The sequence below is a fragment of the Dryobates pubescens genome, chromosome 4, assembly GCF_014839835.1.
Source record: "Dryobates pubescens isolate bDryPub1 chromosome 4, bDryPub1.pri, whole genome shotgun sequence".
Classification (NCBI taxonomy): Eukaryota; Metazoa; Chordata; class Aves; order Piciformes; family Picidae; genus Dryobates; species Dryobates pubescens.
In genome coordinates, this window is record NC_071615.1 from 39,181,775 (window position 1) to 39,208,698 (window position 26,924).

The window sequence follows — 26,924 nt, forward strand, 5'->3', positions numbered from 1 at the left end:
ATACAGGACTGTACTATCCAGTGTGCAATGCCACATTTCATTCCTGTGTCGTCTTCAACAACTTGACACAAAGAATCAAGCACACAGAACACCAACCTACGAATAACTAACACCATTTATACACAAAGTGAAACAAAGTGTTAGGAAGAGGCACCCTCCTCTCCTTAAAGGTAGGAAAGATTGCCGCCAGGTATGCTCTGCACTAGTGGCCACTGCCAAGAGAGAGAGATACAAAAGATAGTAAATTCCATGTGGGAAGACAGCTGTTCCTGCCATAAATATGCTTTTCGGGGGTTCCTGGCATCTCATCATCAAAGACATCATCATGACAAAGCTGGTATCCAGAAAACCTGTCCCTGAGGGAAAATCAACAACCATGAAGGTCTTTTGTGAATCATGAATGGCAGCACATTGGTATGTTGGGAGCTTCCGCTAGGCAAGTTTGCATCTCTGCAAGTTAGGATTACCAGAAAGTCCACCCTCCAGAGACTGCTACTGAAACCATCAAAAGAAAAACTGCATGCCATTTCATCCCAGAAATGGTTTCTCTGTCACATTTCTGTGACTGTAGCAGGTCCCTAACACAGAAGTTCACACATAGCAGTGAGTAGCTGTCACACACTTGACAGCTACCTCAGTAGTGGGAGAAGGCACAAAAGGGTAATAATATGTAGGACCACTTCATATAGTGCCACATAATCAACTCTGGAGAAAAGAAAGCACTGTGATATACTCAATTATTCAGCTAGTAGGAAGGGCCCAACTGAGCATGCCTTGGCTTGTAGGATGGTCACCATTCTGGAAGGTAACCTATCCTTGCAAGTCTCCCATAGGCACAGCACAACACACTAGAACATAAGAGCTATTAAGATTTCCTTTGTGAAACTATCAATAAGACTGAATGATGTAACATAGGACACAAATATGTTCTCCCTTAAACATGCTTTCCTCTAAGTGTGGCACAAACTGAATAAAATTCTTGCCTAATATTAATTCAAGTACATCAATTGCCCACTACAAAACCAAATTATATCAACCTGAAGATCTGGTATTTAGAGTCTTTTGAAGGGCAGAGAATAGATAAGGCACAACTCTCAAACTGCAAGCTTGGAGTACTAACAGTGTCTATTCAAAACCCCATTAAAGATAATTAGTTATGTAAGATAAATCTTTTAGAGGGTGTCCTGATTAGCTATGGAGGACTTGCACCTCTTGAATAAAGAGTAAAGAACAAGTACAACTTCCCCTTCTTGAACTCACACAATGCAGCAAAAAGCAAATATAAACCTCAATGATCTTAAAGTACAGTTGTAAATAATGACTAGGCATAAAACCTGCTTCCACAGGAACAGAACATTAGATAACTGAAGATCAAATAAGGCCATTATCTGATTTACCAGTGTGAAGGCCTTTGTTTTTACTTAAAGCTACATAATATTTTTATCCTAACCAACAGCTGGAAGAGATTGCATTGGGTTTTAGTAAAAATACAAATGTGAAAACATGATAAAATACATATGTAAAATATGCATCTATGATGAGAATGACTGGGCACTGACAGCATTTTTTTCTGCAGTTACAAATGGAAACAGGCTTATGGAATATTCCTTTCATTTGAATAAAGCTGTATCCTTGGTTTGTACTCAAGGAGTTTTAAAGAAAGCTTCTTGAAGTGGATCCCAGTTTTTAATAGATTACAACTAATCTTTGATGACCTAGGAAATATTTGAAGCCCTTCTGTACACAGGAGCATGGAAGCTTATTTGCATGGAGGTTGCTGTATTGTTTCAGGTTTTTTTGAGGTTGTTTTTTTTGAAACAATGTGTATGTGTTACATAAAATCAGCACTAAATACTATAAAAGCAAAATATTTCAAAATATTACCAACCTACCTGATTTTCTTATAAGTAATTGATAAAGAAGAAAGGATGGCACTGATTAAGGGAGGTGATGCTCCCCTTCTACTCAGCTCTGCTGAGACCCCACCTGGAGTACTGCATCCAGTTCTGGAGCCCCTATTACAAGAGGGATATGGACGTGCTGGAGCGTGTCCAGAGAAGGGCCACGAGGATGATCAGAGGGCTGGAGCACCTCTCCTATGAGGACAGACTGAAGGAGTTGGGGCTGTTGGGGCTGTTCAGTCTGGAGAAGAGAAGGCTCTGAGGTGACCTAATTGTGGCCTTCCAGTATCTGAAGGGGGCCTACAAGAAGGCTGGGGAGGGACTTCTCAGGATATCAGGTAGTGATAGGACTAGGGGGAATGGAATGAAGCTGGAGGTGGGGAGATTCAGGCTGGAGGTGAGGAGGAAGTTCTTCACCATGAGAGTGGTGAAGCCCTGGAATAGGTTGTCCAGGGAGGTGGTTGGGGCACCATCCCTGGTGGTGTTTAAGACCAGGCTGGACAAGGCTCTGGTCAGCCTGATCTAATGTGGGGTGTCCCTGCCCATGTCAGGGGGGTTGGAACTAGATGATCCTTGTGGTCCCTTCCAACCCTGACTGATTCTATGATTAAAAGAATACAAGTCATCTTTATAACTAAGAAAGGGCAGCAGAGGGGCATTAACAGTCCCTGCTATATACACTTAAAATGACAGATAATACTTAGAAGAAATCTGTACTGTAAAATCATGCATATACTCTATTAGAATTAGGAATTCAGTGAGAATGGGGTAATGGGATCTATATTTAGACTAGGAATAAAAGAACTGCAATTTTTTTACATCATTACTTTCGCACTTCTCAAAACTTGGAAGCTTAATTTTTTTGCCATTGATCAATCATTCAGGGTGAAATGTTAGCTCCAATTGCTATGCATGAGGGAGAGAGTTATCGCTTCATTTTAATCACACCACATCACAAAATCCTTCTTTTTGCATACTGATTCATTCTATTAACTACTTTTTGTCTATCGAGCCAATTTTACTTGCATGACAACCACAACAACAACATTTGAGCTTGTAAAATTTATATTCAAACTGAATTATTTCAACCAAGGAAAGAGAACTTAAAATACTGTACAAGAGTATAAGAATTTCAGAAATATTTTTTAAATGCTTTGATAATCACTGGGCCAACTCAACAACTCCTCATCTAGATTTTATCTGTGAAAAAAAAACAACTCTAACTGACAAAATAAATTGTGTGAGCAGAAAGTTTGCAAATTTCCAATGACTACCAAAACCAAGTGGATGAACATGGAAAAATTGCACAAAGTTCTTCCAGTATAACTCAGATCACAGCCCCACTTCCAAAGCTTCCCATAAGCTTGAAGAAGTTAGAAAGACTGTTCTGAAAAAATTAACCCAAGTAATTTCTGAGATGAAATATTCTTTTCAGTAACTCAATAGAAATTGATGAAAAATGTTAAATATGAGCCAAGAGATGCTCCTATTGGCAGCCTCAGCTGAACAAATGATTCCAAGGGAATCAAGAACAGTCTCCCTTCCAATCTCCCTGCTTCGTAATAAAGTATCTGAGAAGCCGAAGAACTTCCAGGCTTTCCAGATGTTCAAATGTCATTATCTGTTTTTCAGTTCATGTCTATTGCCTGTTCTGCTTTTGCTTTAGACCACTGAAGAAGAGTCAGGCTCCATCTTCTGTACTCCACTCCCTCTAGCATCTATACACATGGCTAAGGTCCCTCCAAGCCTTCTCTTCTCTAGGTGTGACAGTCTAGATTCTCTCAGCATCTCCTCTTATGACAGATACCTGCATCACTGTCATGACCTTTTGCTTGACTCTCTCCAGTGTGACATACCTCTCCTGCGCAGGGGAGACCAGAATCTGATCCAGTGCTCCAGATGCAACCTCAGCAGTGCGAGCAAAAGGAAAGATCACCTCCATAGACCTTCTGGCAACGCTGCCTACCATAGTCTATAGGGTTGTTTGCATTCTTTGCTATAAGGACACATTGCGAGATCCTGTACTATTTTGTCTACCACGACTGCTCAGGGCCTTTGCTGCAAAGCTGATTTCCAGCTGGTCAGCTCCCAATCTGTAACAGTACTTCCTAAGTGCGAGGGTTTGCATTTCCCCTTGCCAAATTTCATGAAACTCCTGTTCACCCATTTCCACAGCCTGTCAACTACTTGGCCTATCAACTACTCCCAGTTTTACATGCTCTGCAGACTGGTTTTGCCCTATCATTCAGATCATTAGTAAAGATTTCAACCAGCATTAATCCTTAGTGACTGGGCCATAGCTGGAGTTTACTGTTAGAGCCTGGCAGTTCAGCCAGTTCTTATTTGTCCTCACTGTCCAATTTTTTAGCCTGTACTTCAATCTGTCAATGAGGAAGCCTTGAGAGAAAATGTTAAAAGCCATGCTGAAATCAGGACAAACCACCAGTCTCATCTTGACCTCTCGGCAAGTGATTTCATTATAGAAGGCTATCAGGTTGGTCAAGCATAATCTCCCCTTTGCAAATTCATGCCAACTACTCCCAGTCACTTTGTTGTCTTTCATATGCTTGGAAAGAAGTACCTTGAGATCTAGAGGAGTGTGGAACCTCTAAAAATCCAAATCAAAACAGGATTTTCAAAAATCTCAGGTCTCCAGTTATGGAGAGGAGAACCCATTCCCTGTTGAAAACATCACTTCCAAGGCTTCCCAGCCCTATCTCCCTGATATGTGCCTGAAAAAATTCAGTCAGGTAGTTCTATTAATGCATACAGTGTGCAACATTTGCCCACTGCCATAACCAGAACCTTCAAATTTGATGCATTCCTAGAGGTCCTGGAGCAGCATGCAGAATACCACAGTGGTATCTGAGTTCTGGTTTAACTTTCTAGCATGTCTTCAGTGACAGAGCTGACCACAGCATGATCTAATTTATTCAAGCCGGAAGCTAAATCAGCACTGGACCTCTTAACCCAGAGCCACCTAAGTGAAAAACTAGCCCTAGTAGGACATGGAATTTGCTGGTTTTCTTAAATATAAATCACACACTTCTGTCTGAAAAGATACTTTAAATCCAAAGTGAAGACCCTTTCTTTTCATCAGTTTCTGGGCTTTTATCCATTGTTCTCAACATGGAATTAAGCAAGAGTTCCCTGAATCAGTGTCTGTCCATTTACAGTTATACAGTAGGTAAGGGTTGTTCCTTTCTACATGATTTTTACATTGAGTCAATCCAGATAAAGATTAAATCTAGACTTTAGGAAACCACTGCTACCAGTACAGGAAAAAGTTAGACAACACTTCAGAGTATTTATAAATGAATGGAATACCTCTATCATAAAATTGCTATATGCATTTAGCTAACAAGCTGCTGTATGCAGAAGCATGAGGAGCCCTAAAGAGTTAACATTTAATTTTTCAGTCTATTCCTTTGATTAGAAAGATGGAACATAAACAGAATGGAACTGCAAATGAAAGAACAAATTGTTTACTCCTTAAAAAGTAATAAAAAATTTATCTGAGTTTGCCTCTAACACACAGCTTTGCTAAGGTTCTCTGTTTTAAGTAAATAAAGGTAAATAATGCATAGTGTAAGCATTCCCGTGAACGAGCTAAAACAACTTGCCTAAGCACATTTTATTCAACATAAAACTTTTAGTAAAGACATTTAAAACTACAGCACACAAGACTGTTAATTAGACTCAGGAATATGCAAACTGACAGCCACAAGGACGAGCACATACCCTTAATGATCGATTCAGCTGCATACAAATCCCGCTTGTAGGTCACCTAAAGGACAGACAAGCCTCATTAGATTTAACACAGCAGGAAGGAATGTAAAACCAATAAAACAATGCCCCCCAGGCAATTCTTTAAATCTGAAATACCATAAACAAATGATATTGTCAATTTCTTAATTCTGGTAAAATATCACTGGCAAGTCATGAGAACAGAAGTTGCAGGAATTACCAGAGAGTCTGAAAAAAAATCCTTTTTAAAACACTTACATCTGCTTAGAACTCACCTCAAACCTAGTTGTATGTTGTATGTGTAGTATGAAAGGAGAGAAGGTTAGCACTCCCTTTGATAAGGATGGAAGAGGCCCTTGTGGCCTATACAACACACATACGGTTAAGGGACTGCCACCTACTTTGTGGCATCTAACCATAATTTTTTGGGCTCTTCTCCCAGGCAGCCAGCACCAGAACAAGAGGACACAGTCTCAGGCTGCACCAGGGGAGGGTTAGGCTGGAGCTTAGGAGGAAGTTTTACACAGAGAGAGTGATTGCCCATTGGAATGGGCTGCCCAAGGAGGTGGTGGAGTCACCATCACTGGAGGTGTTCAGGAGGAGACTTGATAGGGTGCTTGGTTGCATGGTTTAGTTGATTAGGTGGGGTTGGATGATAGGTTGGACACGATGATCTTGAAGGTCTCTTCCAACCTGGTCTATTCTATGCTATGCTATGCTAGTCTAGTCTAGTCTTAACCCTTTTAACCCTTTGAAAAATCATAAAAATATGACATTGTATCTATTTCCCCCATCCATTCTGCTTTACAGTTTCATTATGAAATATTAATTTCTTACATAACATGTAGTCATACAAATGACATCCAGGGAGAAACCTCTAATATTTTTATTAATACAGGTGTAATTTTTCAGTAACGCAAGAGCGTTATTGTCAATGAGAGTCCAATGAGAGTCACTGAGGCTGTAAAGGATTAGAAACCATCAGAATAGAATAGAATAGAATAGAATAGAATAGAATAGAATAGAATAGAATAGAATAGAATAGAATAGAATAGAATAGAATAGAATAGAATAGAATAGAATAGAATAGAATAGAATAGACCAAAGCAGACCAGACCAGACCAGACCAGGCTGGAAGAGACCTTCAAGATCATCGTGTCCAACCTATCAACCAATCCAACCCACCTAATCAACTAAACCATGGCACCAAGCACCCTATCAAGTCTCCTCCTGAACACCTCCAATGATGGTGACTCCACCACCTTCCCGGGCAGCCCATTCCAATGGGCAATCACTCTCTCTGTATAGAACTTCTTCCTAACATCCAGCCTAAACCTCCCCTGGTGCAGGATCTTCTTGAAGGAATTTATCAGATCAGATTAGATTAGATTTTAAATTTTTTTTAAGTTTGTGCTGATGCAGTTTTCATCTGCATCATACACACACATCTATATATTAGATTCCAATAGTTACATTCTGATACATGAGACTATACTTTGAGAGGATACTGTTCCACAACACATGAAGTCATTTTGGTCAGTCACAAAGGAACTGAAATCACGGTCTTGACAGTGCCATCCGGATCCTAAAAAGATTTTATAAACAGCTGTATAATAACTACATTTATAATGGAACTTATAAATATTTATAACAGTGAAGTAATTTGACTGTTCCTGCCTGGCTGTTGTCACAACAGAGAATTATTTTAATTTTGTAATTTGTTACCAGTAAGTAAACAAACTAGCTCTTCCTTTAGCTCCATGTGCTGGGTTGGAAGGCAGATCCTCCCTTGCCTCCCACCAGGGCAAAAAAAACCTAGACTCACACAAACGGACTGCAGCAGCGATGGAAAGTTGCGATGGAAAAGCAGTGAGTGTTTTACAGAGAACCACAAGTGCAGCGACAAAGGAGATCCCAAAGCATACCTAGAAGCATCCCAACACTCCCCTCTCCCCACTTGAGGGTACACCCAAAACCCCCAGGGCTCTTTCTTCCCCCCCTCCACTGTTAGGCTAATCTCAGCTGGCCAGATCTGAGATTGCCCTTCCCTCCTTTCCTCTTGGCATTAAGACTAGCCAGGCCTAAAAGGCCTTGAGATAACTCCCCCTCCATTACCAGACAGGGAGCATCTCCCACGGGGGCATCAAGGGAAGAAAGAGGAAGTGTGAGACCTTGTAGATGTATTTATAGGGAGAAGGGCATTATGGGAATGAAATATGCTGTTTCCTATGTCCACCCACTAGGCTGGACACTCCGGGGCACCGAAGGTGTATCTTGTGTGGTAGCACCAGAAAGCACCCAGCCTAAACTACCACACTCTAACAGTCTAAAAGACTACTACTGATGCCCAGAATATGAAATAACACCTAACAGCAACCTTCCAGTACCTGATGGGGGCCTACAAGGAGACCAGAGAGGGACTGTTTATAAAGGCCTGCAGTGATAGGACAAGGGACAATGGTATCAAACTAGAGAAGAACAGATTTAGACTGGATGTTAGGGGTTGTTTAGTGGAACACTGGAACAGGTTGCCCAGGGAGGTGGTTGAGGACCCATCCCTGGAGGTATTCAAGGTGAGGCTCAAGAGGGCTCTGGGCAGCCTGATCTAGTTGAGGGTGTCCTTGCTTACTGCAGAGCAGGCTGGACTAGATGACCATTGGGAGTCCCTGCCAATCTGGACTATTCTGTGATTCTATGAATCTATTTAGTAAGGACTTAATAAACATTAAGAAGAGCTAAATGAATGCTATGAGTTTATTTTGTTACCCTTCACGTAAGCACCATGCTTTGCAATGAGAACAATGAAACCATCCAAAATGTGATGTAATGCAAACATGCATGACATAATCAGCCTCTTTGATGACTGGATAGAAAAACAGACAATAGACTGTTTCAGAAGGACTGTGTCCTCAGAAAGATATTGAAAGAAGTTGCTGTATGCAACTAATGAATAAGTTAATTTTGCTGCTAAATTCCACAGGAAATTTACGCTGCAGATTCAGGAAATTACCTTTCTGTGTAAGATTTACTGTCATATTATTAGAAATTATGTCCCATTGGAGGAAATTCGCTGTCAAAGACAGATGAAGTGATTTGAGCTGCTTCCAGATCCTTCAATGTGGTAATGAACAAAATGAATTAAAAAAGGAAACATTTGAAAATTGCATGACACAACAGTTAGAGAGAATAATGCCCTAGCAACCCAATCAATGACATGGGATACTTTCAAGCAGCAGGGATGTATCCTTTGGCATCTGCACACACAACTGCTTTGCCAGTTGTCAGGAACCTGCAGATTGTTAGATAAGGTGAATGATGTTTTATTAAAAAACAAATTAAAACAGTTTAAAGAGGTTGTAAATATTGCAATGTTACTGAATGAAATTAACTACTCTAAAAATCAAACTCTTGTTAGTCATCTATGGCACCAAAGTAAAATAGTAATAATAAAAAAACCACTCAACAAACAAACCACCCCCAGAAATAGCAGGAGAAAGCTCAACTCATAAAAGAATGTGGTTTTTTAGTCATAGAGATTATGGATTTATAGTTTTACAGAGTCTCAGGTTACTCAGGTACCTACTTGGCTTTCCTACTTCTATATAAACACTGTCTTCAGTAATTATCTCAGGTAACATCTGCCTAAGTCTGTCTGCAACAATGAGCTGTAAGAAAAGGTCATCATTTTGACATTTGGAGAAGTCTATTAGAATTGAAAAGCTGTGTGATTTTTTACAGTAATAGGCACATTTTTTTAATTTTTAAAGACATGAAAAATATAGATTATTATTGCCTTTACCTTCCAGAGGTCAGCTGGTCCTTCAACAAGTTTGGCATTTGTTTCACAGTATTTCAGAGCCAGATGCAAACATTCCGTTCCATAGTCCAAGTCGTAGTCTGTGCACTGTCAGAATTGAAACAGAATAAATATGCCTCATTAATCTTAAAGAAATCACATCTTTAAGCAATAACAGATTTTCTTTCATTAATTAAACCTTACATCTCAACAGTCCTGTCCGGACTGCATCAGGTAGGTAGGTTCAAGATGAACCAGAAATACAAGCCTTCCAAGCAGCTTATGCCAAATTATCCAGCAAAAATGTATAGAAGTTAACAAAACAATTTAATTAGGTGCTGCCAGGATGAAGATGTAAGGGCAACAAAGTTGGAGAGGGGTTTGGAACACAAGCCCTATGAGGAGAGACTGAGGGAGCTGGGGTTGCTTAGCCTGGAGAGGAGGAGGCTCAGGGGAGACCTTATTGCTGTCCACAACTACCTGAAGGAAGGTTGTAGCCAGGTGGCGGTTGGTCTCTTCTCCCAGGCAACCAGCACCAGAACAAGAGGACACAGTCTCAAGCTGCACCAGGGGAGGTTTAGGCTGGAGGTTAGGAAGAAATTCTACACAGAGAGAGGGATTGTCCATTGGAATGGGCTGCCTGGAGAGGTGGTGGAGTCACCATCATTGGAGGTGTTTAGCAAGACACTTGATAGGGTGCTTGGTTGCATGGTTTAGTTGATTAGGTGGTGTTAGATGATAGGTTGGACGCGATATCTTGAAGATCTCTTCCAACCTGGTTTATTCTATCCTATCTTCCTACACTTTTACGTGATAACTTAACCAATGAGAAGTGACAGGTATACAAATGTTTCTCATGGCATTGAGGCCCCAACAAAATAAATCTTCACCCTTCTAGACATCAGCTTTTAGAACATGGGAACAAGTTAATAAATTGTAGATGCACAAATTCTTCGAATGCCTTTTCTCTTTTGTTTTTTACAGCTTCAAAGGAAAGGAATGTAATAGCTAAGAGCATTTGAATTTTCTTACTTATTTCCCCCTTTTCTCCAGCACACAAAAGAGCAAAGTTTTGGACTGCTCTGACACCCTTGCAGATGAATTTATTTTTTTTAAATAAATACATTGTTTTAAAAAATAAAACAAACAAACAAAACCAACCAAACCTAAAACCAACCCAAAAATTCTGGCCACTCCAATCATTGAGAAGAGGCATTTTTCTCTCTACACTCCCTTCCGAGTAGTTTGGCTTCCTACAGTTACAGACGGTAAGAATCCTATTAACAGAAAATTGAGTAGGGAGCAGAATCTCTCAAGCCAAAACATAGGAACAAAAGCAGGAATTAGCTTACCAGACAGGACTATCTCAAGATGAATTGGCTTGATGAAGGTAAGAAAGGTCTAGTGTATTTTCATAGTCCTAAATTACCAGTGCATCCAGAAATTAATAACAAGGAAAGACAATTCAAAATAGATTTTTTTGTAAATAATTGATGTATTTGACAAGACCACAGGCTGGCCAGCCCAGAATCCAGTCTTGAGTAGAGGTTGTCAGTGGATAGTCAAGCATAAGCAAATAAGAACAAGGAAATCCTATCTTCCCATTTTCTCAGAATACTCCCTTAGCCTCACATAAAGCTATTCTCCTGGCTTAGGAAATCTCTAAATTAAGTGTCTGAGGGAGAACTTTAACAAGTGACTACCTTAACAGTCCTCAGTGAATTAGGAAGCTTGAATCCACCCAATTAATTTTTGAGTAGCAGGATTTTATTAGCACCTAGTATTATTCCAGAAAAGGGAATGCAAAATCACCTCCGCAGCCCTCCAGAATGCTCCACCACATACTCTTACATCTTTCCCCAGGTAAAGAGATCAACATCTATTTAGTCTTTTAAACTACTTCCAAACTCTCACTATTACTGTCCTTTCTATTTATCTGCACTTACTGATCAATTTTATAACAACATCCTTCTACAAACCTTCCTAGTTAGCATTCATCTCTCTACTACACAGGAAAAAATTAGTATCTCACTTCCTGTCCCAAATTGTTTATGAATAAGAACTGCACAGGTCCCAGCACAGAACTTCACAAACCTCCACTGGTGATTTACAGCTATGAAAACCAGTTACAGACCTTACCTTGTTTCTTACCTTCTAACAAAGAATCTGCTTTGATAAGTCCTTACTGTTATCCCAAATCTGTTTATTTTCCTTAAAAAGCCTTTGTTAAAAGATTAAGTAATAGATTGTATTATCCAGCTTCAGCAACCTCAGTTAAGATACCAGTTAACTCCTTAAAGAACAACAGTTAGCTCTGGCATGCATAAGCTTCCCTTGTAAAAAGCTGAAATAATCCTTCCACTGTATCAATGTATTCAACCATATGTCTGGACATTCATGTTTCAAATAAAATGTGTCCAGAGACCATGCTCAGAAATTAAATCTCCTCCAGGATTCAAGAATTCAAAATTGTTAGGGATGCAAAAATCTAAGTAGGTTAAATAAGAGTCAAATGAGAGTGCTGCAACACAGTCTGTGCACCCCCCCCCCCCCCCTTTATTTTAATCATTCCATCAAGAAGTTTGATAAAAAAGATGAAGAAAAGTTTGTATCTATTCTTGGTTTATAATCCATTTGTGAAATTCAAGGGATTCATCAGCATTTTACATCTGAATTGTATTACTAACACGTATAGATGTCTTAGAAAAAAAATCAGTTATCACTTCTATACTATTTAAATTAGTCATTTTGTCAGTTTAGTTTGTCATGACTGCAATCAAAAAGATCATTTATACAGCCCACTTAGACAAGTTCTGCAGAGAAGAATAACACATCAGGTTTTTAAGCACTTTCAGCAATAAAGCAGGCATAAGAAGATGAGTAACTTAGAAAGGCTTATGTGCTGCAGAATACTACAGAAAATAGGAATTTCAAAAAGACACCTTGGAATAGTTTTAAGTCAAGGAGAAATTATTTAGATTCTTTAAACAATCAAGACCAAAAAAGTCAATACAAAAAATAAAGGAATAGGGAATTTCAGACCCAAAATATGTAAAATGGAGGTCTAGAGAGAAACTGCCAATAGAATAGAATAGAATAAACCAGGTTGGAAGAGACCTTCAAGATCATCGTGTCCAACCTATCAACCAATCCAACACCACCTAATCAAATAAACCATGGCACCAAGCACCCCATCAAGTCTCCTCCTGAACACCTCCAATGATGGTGACTCCACCACCTCCCCAGGCAGCCCATTCCAATGGGCAATCACTCTCTCTGTATAGAACTTCTTCCTAACATCCAACCTAAACCTCCCCTGGCACAGCCTGAGACTGTGTCCTCTTGTCCTGGTACTGGCTGCCTGGGAGAAGAGACCAACCTCTGCCTGTCTACAACCTCCCTCCAGGTAGTTGTAGACAGCAATAAGGTCACCCCGAGTCTCCTCTTTTCCAGGCTACGCAACCCCAGCTCCCTCAGTCTCTCCTCATAGGGCTTGTGCTCCAAGCCCCTCACCAACTTCGTTGCCCTTCTCTGGACACGCTCCAGCAAGTCAACATCCTTCCTAAACTGAGGGGCCCAGCACTGGACACAGGACTCAAGATGTGGCCTAACCAGTGCAGCATACAGGGGCAGAATGACCTCCCTGCTCCTGCTGGCCACACTGTTCCTGATGCAGGCCAGGATGCCATTGGCCTTCTTGGCTACCTGGGCACACTGCAGGCTCATGTTCAGCCTACCATCAACCAGCACCCCCAGGTCCCTTTCCACCTGACTGCTCTCCAGCCACTCTGACCCCAGCTTGTAGCTCTGCATGGGGTTGTTGCGGCCAATGTGCAGAACCCGGCACTTGGATGTTTCCAATCTCATGCCGTTGGATTCTGCCCATCTGCCCAGCCTGTCGAGGTCCCTCTGCAGAGCCTCTCTACCCTCCAGCAGATCAACTCCTGCCCTCAGCTTGGCGTCGTCAGCAAATTTACTGATGATGGACTCAATGTCCTCGTCCAGATCATCAATAAAGATGTTAAAGAGCATGTGACCCAGCACTGATCCTTGGGGCACACCACTAGTGACTGGCCTCCAGCTGGATGTGGCACTAGAAATGGCCTAGTAACTTACAATGTCAAATATTTGTCACCAAAATGTTTCCTTTTTTCATTTTGTTTTTTTTTAAGGAAAATTTTATGTAAGGATGCTAAATATTTTCTATATAAATAACATACAGCTTAAAAAGAAAATACATTTTTATCTAGCCTCAGACTGAAAGAGAAAATTTCAGAAAAAGAAGTATCTGTGAAACATTTTTTGTTTGAATTTTTTTATTTTTCTAATGTGTGGGTGCCAAAATGTACTAGGGCAAGACTAAGTAATTCCAACTTTTTAGCATGGTATTAATTACAGATAATTAGAAGGGGTAGAGAATTTCCCTAAATCGGCTAAAGCATCTTGAGTGTATTGCTGGCTCCAAGGGATAAAATATGACATAAAGCAAAGTAATAATTAAAACTATATTTCACTAACACTTGTACATCGTGACATTTACCACTCTAATTATCTGCAATTGCTTAAACCTAAGCATATTGTCACATTGTACTCTTTTGCAAGTCAGATAACATTGATGTCAAAGGAGAACAATTAAATGGAAGCATCAGGGCAAGACCTGCTTCATTTATGTGTTATCCATACAGTAAACAGCTCCACAAGTGAAACTCCAAATCCACATTGCTGGTGGACGAGAAGCTCAACATGAGCTCTCAGTGTGCACTTGTAGCCCAGGATCTGATTGGCTTTCTGGCTGCATCAAGAGAAGTGTGGCCAGCAGGTCAAGGGAGGTGATTCTCTCCCTCTATTCAGCTCTGATGAGACCCCACCTGGAGTACTGCATCCAGTTCTGGAGCCCCTATTACAACAGGGATATGGATGTGCTGGAGTGTGTCCAGAGAAGGGCCACGAGGATGATCAGAGGGCTGGAGCACCTCTCCTATGAGGACAGACTGAAGGAGTTGGGATGTTCAGTCTGGAGAAGAGAAGGCTCTGAGGTGACCTAATTGTGGCCTTCCAGTATCTGAAGGGGGCCTACAAGAAGGCTGGGGAGGGACTTCTCAGGATATCAGGTAGGGATAGGACTAGGGGGAATGGAATGAAACTGCAGGTGGGGAGATTCAGGCTGGACATGAGGAGGAAGTTCTTCACCATGAGAGTGGTGAAGCCCTGGAATGGGTTGTCCAGGGAGGTGGCTGGGGCACCGTCCCTGGAGGTGTTTAAGACCAGGCTGGGCGAGGCTCTGGCCAGCCTGGTCTAGTGTGGGGTGTCCCTGCCCATGGCAGGGGGGTTGGAACTAGATGATCCTTGCGGTCCCTTCCAACCCTGACTGATACTATGATACATTTAAGATGCAGAATGTGAAAGCTACTGTAATGTCTTAAAAAAACCCAGTAAAATTATCAGGGAGTGCCTATACTAAAAAAATTGTAGGATATTTATGAAGAGAATTCTTACTGATGCAGGCACACAAAAATTGTCATCCTAAGTCTTCTGTTTGCATTTCATTGCACATCTAGAGGCCTTTTACATTACAATCTGTTTAAAAGTGTTACTATTTCTAAAGTCATTTTGACTGACTTTAAGATAATGTTAACAAAGTACAGTTAACTGAACTTCACATGCACACAACTGAAATAATAGACATAGTCTGAGTTGCAGATCACAGGTCTGAAATGGCAGAACCAGCTGGAAATACCGGCTCAAAAATGTAACAAAAACCCCCAAACACACAAAAAACACACCAAACCCCACCAGATTAGTTCAGCTCTTTCACTGACCCAGAAGGAAATCTATTTTTAAGTGCTTTTGAGCTGTTGAATATTCAAAAGCATTCTAACAGGTAGTTTGGGGGATTGACTTTTTTGTGGGTTGTTTTTAATTCGTTTTCTAAGAGCCAATGTTTGCATGAAGTGCTATACATGGTGTGAGATCCAGATTTTAGCCTGGCACCAATGCTTCCTCCCCTGTTCCCTAGATCAGTTAGTAAATATTTTGACAAATAATATTACTTCCTAACATGCAAGCTAAGCTGTTGTTGCTTACCCACAAATACGGAACAAGAGGTTGGAGAGAAGAGCAGCTATGCAACGTGCATTTTCCTGGTACTTACTAACAGTTGTTTCCAATACAATACTTTTAAGAAGTAAAACTATAAAGAAGCAGCATGCAACTTTAACAATTGCATTTACTGTTAACATGCACTATTTTACTATGTTTTTTATAATAAAAGATTTTTTTAAAGGATATATGGGAACTGGCAACCACACAGCAGAAGACAGATGAACAAAAAAAAAATTCATTACAGCACTGTAATTTTCTTATTTTTCATCATTCCTTAGTTTTATTGAAGAAAAAATATATTATTTATGTGTTAACTGCAAGAAAATCTTCAGATTTGCTCCTTTACAGTGGTACTTTTAAAGTCTGTAGAGAGATAGTCTTTTATGTTTCTGTAACCACTGGCTGTGTCATCTTCAATTCTTTTGACATTGTCAATAACGATCTCCATTTCACTCTCCCATATAAATCCATTCTACAACAATATCAGAACGCTTGCAATGAAAATGCATAACTAATTATCAACAGCAGGGCTCTATGATTTTTCCAGATCCTTGCAAATCAAGTGTTCCGTGCTGTAGTACTGGAGTACATCATGAATATCCATCACAAAGAACATTTGACTACGTTGAAAAGAGACCCAAGGTCTTACTGAACATGGATTGGACTATTTTATAAAGGTATTTTTCCTGACATGCTCATTACTGCTGAATTTGCAGGGGATTTGCAGCAAGCACCCAGCCTACAGCTAAATGAGAAATAACAGAACCAGCAAATAGAAGGAGGAAACATGAACAAGGAGGCACTGAGATTAATGCGAGTTCAGATAAGCTCGTCTCTGAAACCATTTCTCTTGTAATTAATTATTAACATTACTGTGAGACACATCCAGATGCAGTAGTGCTTCACAGTGAAGAGAATACAGATGCAGCACTTCACTCTGTAACAGAATTAAGTAAGCCTGGTTTTCTACATTCCCAATGCCCTTCACTGCAGTGACTACAAGTCCCCTCCATGCATGTCATGATTTTCTTGTACTCAGCAGAAAAATCAACAAAAACATTGAAGCAGCATAACTAGGTAATGAGAAAAGAGACATTCTATTTCCTAGCACTGACCTGAGAATTAAAATGAAGCTGAATAATGTGAATAATCACAGGACTAAATCCTAGCCTCAGCATCCTTAAGGCTGACTCTGAATGAAAGAAACAAGAAAATCAAGTTTTTGAATTATTTTGAAAAAATCTAAGAGCCATCTTTTCTGCTCTTCAACCCATACCTTAAGATAATTGCAGACAACCTACAGGATTATTATGATAGTGCTTGTATCACTGCCTCAAGTGGAGCCAGGGGAGGTTTAGGTTGGGTAGTAGGAAAAATGTCTTCACAGGAAGGATTGTAAAGCATTGGAACAGGCTGCCCAGGAAGCTGTTAACTCATCATCTCTGGAGATATTTAAAGATTCTATAATGTGGTGCTTAGGGGCATGGTTTAGTGGTGGACTTGGTAGTGCTGGGTTAACAGTTGGACTTAATGATCTCAAAGGTCTTCTCCAACCTTACTGATCCTACGATTAAAGCCTACTCTTTAAGTCTCCATCTTATTCCAGCTGCTACTGCTTCTATGCAAGGGCACCTAGTAAAGCACATCACTTGCAGCATGGACCCAAGGTCTTCAATCAGCCAGACTGGCAACTGGGATAAATAACACTTCTGATAGCCTCAGTTGAATACATACAACAGAGAAAAAGTAACAGATCAGCAAAAAACAAATCTCAGTCTTCCTCTTTGTGCCACACCAGTAGATAGGATGAGAGGAAATGGGTTTAACTTGTGCTAGGGGAAGCTTAGATTGGATATTAGGAAAAATTTCTTTACTGGAAGAGCAGTGAGGCATTGGAACAGGCTACCCAGCGAGGTGGTAGGGTTGCTATCCCCAGAGATGTTCAAGAAGCATGCAGATGTGGCATTTCAGGATGTAGTTTAGTGGTCATGGTAGTTGGGTTGCAGTTTGACTCTCTCTTAAAGGTCTTTTCCAACCTTAATGATTCTATATATTCTTTATGTTACTCTGAAGTGCATGCCAACTAGCATAATGAAAATGAGATTACAAACTAGAGCCAAGTGCAACAGCTAGTGATTAATCAGAGACTTCATAAATCAGCTCTTAAGTAACCATGTGATAGTATCGATTTTTTTCTCATACCAGACAGGGACACAGGAGTCATTTGAGCATGCAGATAAACGTGAAATTTCAGACCTCATACACAATTTCAACTTTTAAAAAGTTGCATTTTAGTTAAAATGCTGTGAAATCAGAAAAAGTTAATATTCCATGTGACAATGGTAATAGTAAAAACACTGAGTTAGGACTCACTGGTTACACCTCAAAAAAATCATCTTGTAAATTGGAAAAATGCTCAGAAAAAAAGTTACATGTACAAAAAGAGCACAAATAATAAACAAACTTCTCTCACTGTAGAACACTAAAGATTAGTCAGGATAGTCAAAGAAATATAAAGAATTGTTCACATTCTCCTAAAGAGGTTTCTAAACATATCAAGTTGTGAAATTAGGCAACCAACAGAATTTTAATCAGGCTTAAAAGTAGAGGTGAGTGAAACACAGGTCCAGTTAAAATGCAGGATTGTGGGGGGGTTTTCGGTTGTGTTGGTTTGTTGGGGGTTTGTTTGTTTGTTTTATGGTTTTGTTTGTTTGGTTTGGGTCTGTTGGTGTTGTGTTTCTTTTAAACAGAGAAGATTGCTCTGTTTTGGAGCAATTTACTTAAAACAGCCACTTCTTGAAATTATGCAAGATCATAAATAGTCTTTTTCTTGACCTTTCAATACTGTCAGTAGCTAATAGATTAAAAGCTCTAGTATCACTATCTTGTTTTCTTTGCTCTCTCAAGCAGCAGATGACAATTTCGAAGAGTAGTCTCCTATATGCTGGGTACAGTGATTTTTACTCAGTAATTACCCTTTGAGTCCATGCCAAACAGGTGATCCATGTGGATCCAGTACTCTTATCACCGTAAATCCAGCAACAAGACAATACTATCATAATCCAGTCTAACTTGAATGATTGCAATGTGTCTCCCTAACTTACACCCTCCAAATTACATCTGAAGACAAAATGCCTTTTCACTGTCACAGACATGTCAAATTTCACCCAGGGTGCAGAAGCTGCACCAAACTGCTCCAAGAGCTAATATGTGAATTCATAAAGTGCTTTGAGATCCTACAGGATGAGGAGTGTCATAAAATTGAAGTGATTATCCCATTAGCAACACAATTTTTCATGGTTTTTTTTCTTATGCAAGGCATCAGAATTTCTCTAAACATTCTTGTGGCAGAAATTAACTAGGGCAAGGTGGAGATTCATTCAATATCCTGGCCCTACCATTGTGCCAAAGAACTATAATCAAATGCAGAGCTATCCAAACTAGCAGAGTTTTTTTCAGCAGACCACCAATTTAGCTTCAGGTTTTGAACAAATGAAAGCATTATTGGCAGAATTAATTTACCATATTTATCCTGGGAAGATTTGGGGGGGGGGGGGAGGGCGCGTGAAATATGCCCTGAAATCCCAGCAAAATGCTGCTACAAAGATGTTAGATGAGGTAACTATAAACTCTGCTTGGAAAAACATCTCAAAACTACAACCCAAAGACTGCATAAATCTGGATATTGCATTAAGTGAGGCTTTCAACCCTGTAATTTAAGCAACCACCTGTATGCATCAGCTTGAAGACGAATGGAAAAAGGCAGATCAAAATCCTCTGTAAAACTGCATTATTGCTCCATTGCAATTTTGTGTGAAAAGCAAAAATTTTCCAATTTTCAGCAGGAATGAAATGGAACCCAACTCATTGTCTAGTGAAGCTCCTAAGAAATAATTTTTTTGACAGGACTAAAGCCGGACAGAAAATCCAAGCTGAAACAGAGCACACAAGGAAAGGCTGCTGTTAAAGAATCCAAAACCCCTCATATAAAGAGAAATTATATACTAGGTTCTTATTTCAACATTTAGGAGACACACACAATCCCTTGGCAAAAAAATGAGATCTAAAATCCTAATGATCCATGGACAAATCAGCAGAAATACTTAATTTGTTAGGTTATTTTATATGCTTAGACTGCATTGAAACAGTCAGATAGTCCTCATCTTGAGGAATTAAAATCTGTATTATTATAGCCAAGTAAATGGAATAGGAATTTCAACAAACTGAAGTAATCCAGGCTACTTTACTACTCTGCCAAGTAAACTGACTTGGACTAACCAAGAAAGTATTTACAGCATAGGCAGATGTGTGTACAGTACCTGTAGGACTCCACATACAGAAGAACACTGGCTTGTAGTACTGTTCCCTATACAAATAATCTAAGTAGTAGATTACTGTTATTTTAGCTAGCTCTTGCCTAATCCACAAATCACTTCTTCATTCAGTATTTGCAATTACAGTTGATGACAAAGAAGAAAAAGAAACTGGAGTGCAGAACTAGGGAATACAGGAGAGTAGTTCTGAAGAAAGAGACTTGGGGGGGGGGCGTTGATTGATGAAAAGCTCAACAGCTCATGCAGTTCAGAAGGCAAATCCTAGGCTGCATCAAGAGAAGTGTGGCCAGCAGGTCAAGAGAGGTGATTCTTCATTGGGGGAGGAGGGGGGGAGCAGCAGCAGCAAATCCAACCTACAAGATATATATAGCCTAATTTTTGTCCCATTTTAACAACAGTGATCTATTTTTCAGGCATTATTACAGTACAAACCCAAACAGTTCTGATCTCACCAATTAATGACTGAACAGCATCTGGCAATCTTTTTCTCCAAAGAAATGCTGGCAAGAGGTAAATATTAAGCTATTCAACCTTGCCACAAGTTAGATGCCTTGCAACACACAAAGTTTCATATTTGGTGAACGCTGAGAAAGAAGCTGAGGCGCTTGAAGATTCACATAGCTTTAGGAGGGAGTTGAACGGTGGTTTGTTTGTAGTTTGTTTCAGCATTCAATGCCCAAATTCTGCCTCACATTTTGACCCTTCAGTTCTTTTTCTAAATCTGACCCTTGTTCCTAAAGTTGCCAATGTTTTAGTCAATTGGTAGAACACTGATCATTCAACACTGCACAAAGCAACAGGCAACTAATTTGACAGAGACTGATTTCTTCAACAAAGAATGAACCCACAAGAAAATTCCCAAATCAGTCTAGACATTTTGCCTCAAAGGACTTGCCTGAATTATGCCAAAATATCACTAAACATCTACAGCTGACTCTACTTCCCTGCTAGAGAGGACATTTAAATACTTCATAGGTTTGAAAAAGACTCCCAGCAATGTTGTGCCCTTTCAAAAAGCACTTCAGAAGTTTACTAAATCCACATGGAATACACTCCCTATTATTTACATTCAGAAAAGACAATACTTCAAGCAAATACTTCTACAATGGTCCTAACAATAGCCAATTCCTTTCTTACTCCAAACATTCTCAGGGGTTTGATAGACAAGAACAATTTAAGGATTTCTTTTTCTTCTGCTGAGGACCAGGTTGCACAGTTTGCAGAATATCTCCTCCCCATCTCAAGCCCATCTGGGGACATCTTGTAATGATTTTTGAATGAGTGGAAGAACATCTGCCTCCCAGAACTGACCAAAGTATTTACATGATTCTCCCTGACACACTATTATTTTGAATCGTGTCATTACTATGCCTATATATAGCAACTCTCTCCTATGTAGGCAGATCCTGTAACATCCCATAAGAAAATGTGATTGCTTATTATGCAAAAAGTGGGTAATGTTGGCTAGCTATTAATTCAGTGTCATCCCCAACAAAATACAAATCCCTATATAGTTTCTACACGGATTAGGTAGAGTCCCTAAGGTCAATCCATTCCATGTGGATATCTGCAAGGAGGTTAACAGACATGCATCAGAGAAACATCTCTAAATAGGCTGAAGCTCATAGTGCTTCAATGAGCATTCCTGCTTCCTATTCCTATTTACTTCATTTCAGCTTCACCATTCTGATTAGCTAAATATAAACTTCCATAACCTACAAAAGGTCTACTATCAACAGATGGTTAAACTTGCTACACGCGTATCACAAACATCCCCAAAAAGTGGTGTAAATTTGTGGTGCATTTGCCCAGGTACAGAGATCCTGAGGCTAAGCATAAAACAATGTTTAAAAGATAACAAAACAAAAACTAGTGTATCAAAGTGAGTTTCTAAAAATAAAGGCTGTTATAAAGCCATCATTCTAAACAGTGATCAGACATTGCCATACCACCCACATGAAGGATTCCTGCAGAACAGCCCTCCGAAATATATCCCACTCTTTCTTCAGCTGTGTGTAGCTCTTCCTTCTTACAAGGCCACTGGCTTCAGACTTGTATTGCTGAGCAATTCCACTGTATCCCCAGCACTCATGCTGACAACTCTAACCCTTGTATCCTTCCTGGGCTTTTGTTTACATCTCAGACAGAACATGGTCAGGATCTTCTATGCACCACTGCTTTTCTGCTTCCATTCTCAGTTGTTTTCTCTGCCATCCCAGTAAAGGCAAAGCTTTTTAATTGTTTCTGCTGTCTTCCTTACCTTGGCAGATACTTTTCAAAGACACAATGCTTTGTTAAGTTTGGGTGTTTCAGCTTTTGATACTTTGGTTATGTTACTTAATACAATACCATAACACGACACAACAACATACTTGGTGATAATGACAAAAGTTTTCCAAGGTCTCTGGGCATCTCGCAATATACCAGATACTGCTATTACAGAAATCAGTCTCATTTTACTCTGATTAAAGAAAAAACAGTTTATCTGACTTCCTGATACACCATTTCCTTCAAATACACTGCTTCAGGGGAACACTTGACTTCTAGTAAATGAGGTCTTCCCCTTCCCTCCTCCTCTCAGAATTACAAGATCATGTTCACGTTTGCTCCTATTTAATTTTTAAAGCTGAACAGGAACATGAAACTACCTTAAGCAAAAATGAACAAGTCTGGTCTAAGGAACTTATCCTGTATTTGCTACCTTTGGAAAGGGTGGATTTTCAATTAGCATTTAAATTTGTCTGATTTCCCTTAGGGTTGGTGAAAATAGAAAGGACCATCATTAAAATTAACCTTCTCCTTAACTTTAAAAAATAAAGTAATAATAAAAGCAACAAGAACAACACCACCCACATCTGCTGGTTTGGTCCCAGGTAGGCTGGAATTAAAGTAAATAATGAGTTCAGCAATTTTACCACTTTCTGACAGGATTTACTAGTTATTGGAGAGTTCCATTTCTGATTTTAGGAAGTTTAACTTGGCCACTACTAATAAGTTACTGAAAATTAGTGTGCAGGCAACAAAACTCAAAGCAGACATGCCATAACTAAGAGCACTGATGCAACATTATGTTTATCCCTTTAACATATTGATATGGCCTTTTACTCCATGTCCCAAGGAAAATCCTTGGCTGAGACAAAGCCTCCTGCCTGCAAGGCACCACCCACATTATAGATAGTGTTCTTCCCCCCCCCTTGCAGTTGTCTGTACCTGTCCCTTGTCCTCTGCCTGTCAGGCATGCATCACACAAATAAAAGCTGTAACTACTGTAAATTTTATAAATGTGCAACTTCTATAAATTTAACAAATTGAAGGGCATGAAAGCAGTACTGTACTTCCTAAGAATGAGGTGAAAAGACACATATAGGGTGATGCCGTAACACTCACAGCACACGTAAGGAGACAGTATGATCAGATTTTGGCAGATACACCCAGCTAACCCTGTATGCAACACTGCGTAAGGCTTGCTTTCATGTCAGAGAGAGCTTCCAATGGCACTGAAGACAATGGAGTGCATGCAATTTTTAAGCAGCAAGACTTCAACAGCACTACTATAAAGCCGAGAAGTTCATAATTATTATGTCAGAAATCTAGACTAATCACAGATAAATCAGGAAGCAATGCATGCCTTAAGAAAGAAAACCTGTTTAAAGTGGGCAAAAAAGGAAGTAAGTGAAAACTGAATTGAGATCCAAGACACAAATGTGAGATGCATCACATTGAAATGCATGCAAACAGCCTGGCTGAGTGTCCTCTAATTGTGTGCTGGATTTCTGGGACCAAGTGTAAAGGGAATTCACTGCAGCATACAAATATTTTAAGACACTACTTTACACCAATCTTTGCCACTTGTATCTACTTCAGTTAATTTTATGTGCAAAGCATTTTTTCCCCACATCATTACTATCATATTTTCATCAAGCAAGAAATGGAAAAGAGTTTTCCTAAGGCACTTATTTTTTATTTGATAAAGATCACACGAAAATACTTTTACAAATGTAATATAAAAAATATATTCTAAACACATTCAGAATGTTACTAGGAGAAGGGGCACTTGTCTTTTCTGCCCAGATTGGTACCAGAGAACAAACAAAAAAAAGACTATAGATGGCAAATGGAGGTGGGGAGATTCAGGCTGGACATGAGGAGGAAGTTCTTCGCCATCAGAGTGGTGAAGCCCTGGAATGGGTTGTCCAGGGAGGTGGCTGGGGCGCCGTCCCTGGAGGTGTTTAAGACCAGGCTGGATGAGGCTCTGGCCAGCCTCATCTAGTGTGGGGGGTCCCTGCCCATGGCAGGGGGGTTGGAACTGGATGATCCTTGTGGTCCCTTCCAACCCTGACTGATACTATGATACTAAATGTGTAAGGATCAGAGAACTGACTCTTAATTGAATGTTGCAACTCCATGGTCAAGATACTCAGAGATCTTACATTCCTGAAAAGTAACATATCTGGAGGTAAACTGTCTAGATCTACCTACTCACATTAGATGCTGCACTTAAAGACAGAGTTTAAAAGTAGTATTCCACATTAACCACAATGTAACTGAAAAGTCTATGTCACCTGAAGCAATAATTCAAATGGGCAGTTTCTTTCTAAGGAACACATATTTTACTATTGCTTTTCCCCACATTGTCATTGCATAAGGTCACAACTGTATAAAACACATGATCATGATCCTCTGTCAAGTTAGACAAAATGAATTCCATCCCTGGCTTTGAGAGTGACTTGCAACAAACTAACTTCTTTTGTTTGTTTGTTCTTTCATCTGTACAATGATACTTGCCTACTGCACCAGGTTGTTGTGGGAACTAATGATGAGTGCTTCAATATTTGGAACACATCATAAACTGCATCCGTTTCTACAAAAATCTGTCCTGCAGTAGCTTGACTGTGTAGGTTTTTCAGGACAAGGATTATCTGTCCTTTTTTTATTGGTTTGTACAGTTCCCAGAACAATAGTGTCTTAATCCTTGACTTGGACAGACAGGCACCATTGAAGCATAAATAATTACCAAACAATATGAGCTGAGAGGTTTAGTGAAGTGTTATCCTTCCCAGAGCTCCAAGGCATAAATGACTACAATTTAGCCAATGCAAAGGGAACCGGGGACAAGGAACCATAGACTTGCTTGCTTGCTAACAACTTTGGTGGCTTGTTCTTGAGAAAGCAGGGATACAAAAAGGAGACTGATGGAATGCACTTGTGAGAAGAGAACACTATTCAGAGGAGCATAGGGACTACAAATATAGTTGCCTTTTGAGAAAGGCATTGAGGGCAAAAGCATTTTATGCCTTTGCCAGCCTGACTATACCTGCAAACTAAGAGCAAGTACTAGGAAATGGCAGGGGTTTGGTTTTGGTGAGGGTGGATGGGTTTTCTTGAGAAATAACAAAAAGATGCAATTTGCCAAAAGACATGCACATCAGCAAGAAACAGTTGTATAACCAATGGTATCTGGTATCTCTTGAAATGTCTTCTATGCACGCATATGCTGTCTTTACTGTGAGTATGCTCACCACACTGATGCTAGAGTCTCACTTAGTAGTACCAGCTGTGTGTTACCATAATGTACACCAGTATCATCCCCCTACTTCCCATCAGAATTAGTGGCTGCAGCTAGTCCAATCACTTGAGCAGCTCTTTTATCTTCTCCAGCCCTTCATCCTCAGCATCTAAGAATAGCTTCAAGTTTCAAGCATAAAGGGGTATGACTTGGAATTTGTGCCAGCATTTTCAAGTAAATTACTGAACAGTTCAGTAACCTTTTCCTCTTCATTGCCTCTCCATGCATTTGTTCTGCTATTGATGACTTCTGTGTTACATACTATGGGCTTGCTTACTCCAGACATGAAAGACTGATAAGAAGCATGACTGTCAACATTACTAGACTGAAAAATAAATCCTTCTAAGTAAAAATGAAGAAATGCACTGCTTCCAGTCAGTCTGGAAGATACCTGGAGGACAGGCATTTCCACAAGGTGATGAATGAAGAGGAAGTAGAATGTTAAGAACAAAGCCTGGAGTGTTTCCAGCAAACTGTGAATGTAGGGTGGGGCAAACAAAAGCAGTCCTCAAGAGGGATAAAAAGCAAAAAACAGGTTTTCATATACCGCTCACAGTTTTATTTCCTTAAACAAAAAGGACATTAAAGCAATACATTATGGAAAACAAATGGAAAATTACAACAGAGACTATGTAAATATTCTTTTCAGCCACTTAAAAACATGTGCAGCACATGAGGAAAGCTAAACATTTACCTAGATTTATCAATTTAGTATTATCCCAATATTGTTATATAATGTCATTATTACACTGTCCCCAAAACTCTGATATTCTCAGTCAACAATACATACTTAATAGATGCCTAACTTCCAACACCTAAACATTTGAGTCTGTTTAAGGTGCAATAAATATTGAAGTAAATCTGTCTTTCCAATAGACACCCTCATCCCCTCTTGTACTTGGTAGCTTGATAACTTAAAAACTTGCATAGATCAGATGGATAAAGCACTTTCATCTAAAGGCTAACACACAGTTTGATCTGGTCTGAAATAACTGCTACATCTCTGTTTTTGAAAGGAGAAAAAGGTTGTGTTTTTTAAAAGTGAAGTAAAAGGGAAAAAAGCCTTAGAAAGTCTCAGAGTCTTACCTGTTGGTATGCTTTATAGATTATATCAAACGAGAAAGCCTGAGGCATTTCGCTCGCTCTGTACCTGGCACGTTCCAGTGAGTGGTCTAAGCAACCATCTGCAGCAGAGGCAATAACAGTAGAAACTAGAGGACGAATTGCTCCTGCTGCCTGTGGAACAAAACAGGGAGGCCTGCATGTTATTAATGTTAGTGTCAGATTAATCACACTTCTACATTTTTTTAAAAAGTAAGAGCTTTAAAAACACATTTTCTACTTATCTTTTACATACCTCACAATGCACAAGTCATACTACTTCACATAAGACCTTTAGGATGACTATAGTAAAGGAAGACTGACTGGTGGCCAGTTCACAAAAAAGTCAAGTCCTTCACAAACATCTACTGCAAATA

At 39.7% G+C, this 26,924-nt stretch overlaps 1 protein-coding gene and 1 non-coding gene across 3 annotated transcripts in view; one reads left to right on the forward strand and one right to left on the reverse strand.

The window, feature by feature from the left end:
* Window positions 1-26,924, reverse strand: part of CRPPA (CDP-L-ribitol pyrophosphorylase A) — a 102,255-nt gene that overhangs the window by 52,689 nt on the left and 22,642 nt on the right. For both annotated transcript variants that reach the window (XM_054161146.1, XM_054161145.1), the window contains exons 3-5: window positions 26,533-26,682; window positions 9,448-9,552; window positions 5,643-5,688 (exon numbers count right to left, since the gene is read on the reverse strand). In XM_054161146.1, coding sequence (XP_054017121.1) covers window positions 5,643-5,688; window positions 9,448-9,552; window positions 26,533-26,682 — 301 coding nt within the window. The remainder of the gene's footprint in view (window positions 1-5,642; window positions 5,689-9,447; window positions 9,553-26,532; window positions 26,683-26,924) is intronic.
* On the forward strand, window positions 5,948-6,075 carry LOC128897222 (U6atac minor spliceosomal RNA). The gene has a single exon (XR_008462241.1). It is a non-coding gene; the product is annotated as a U6atac minor spliceosomal RNA (small nuclear RNA).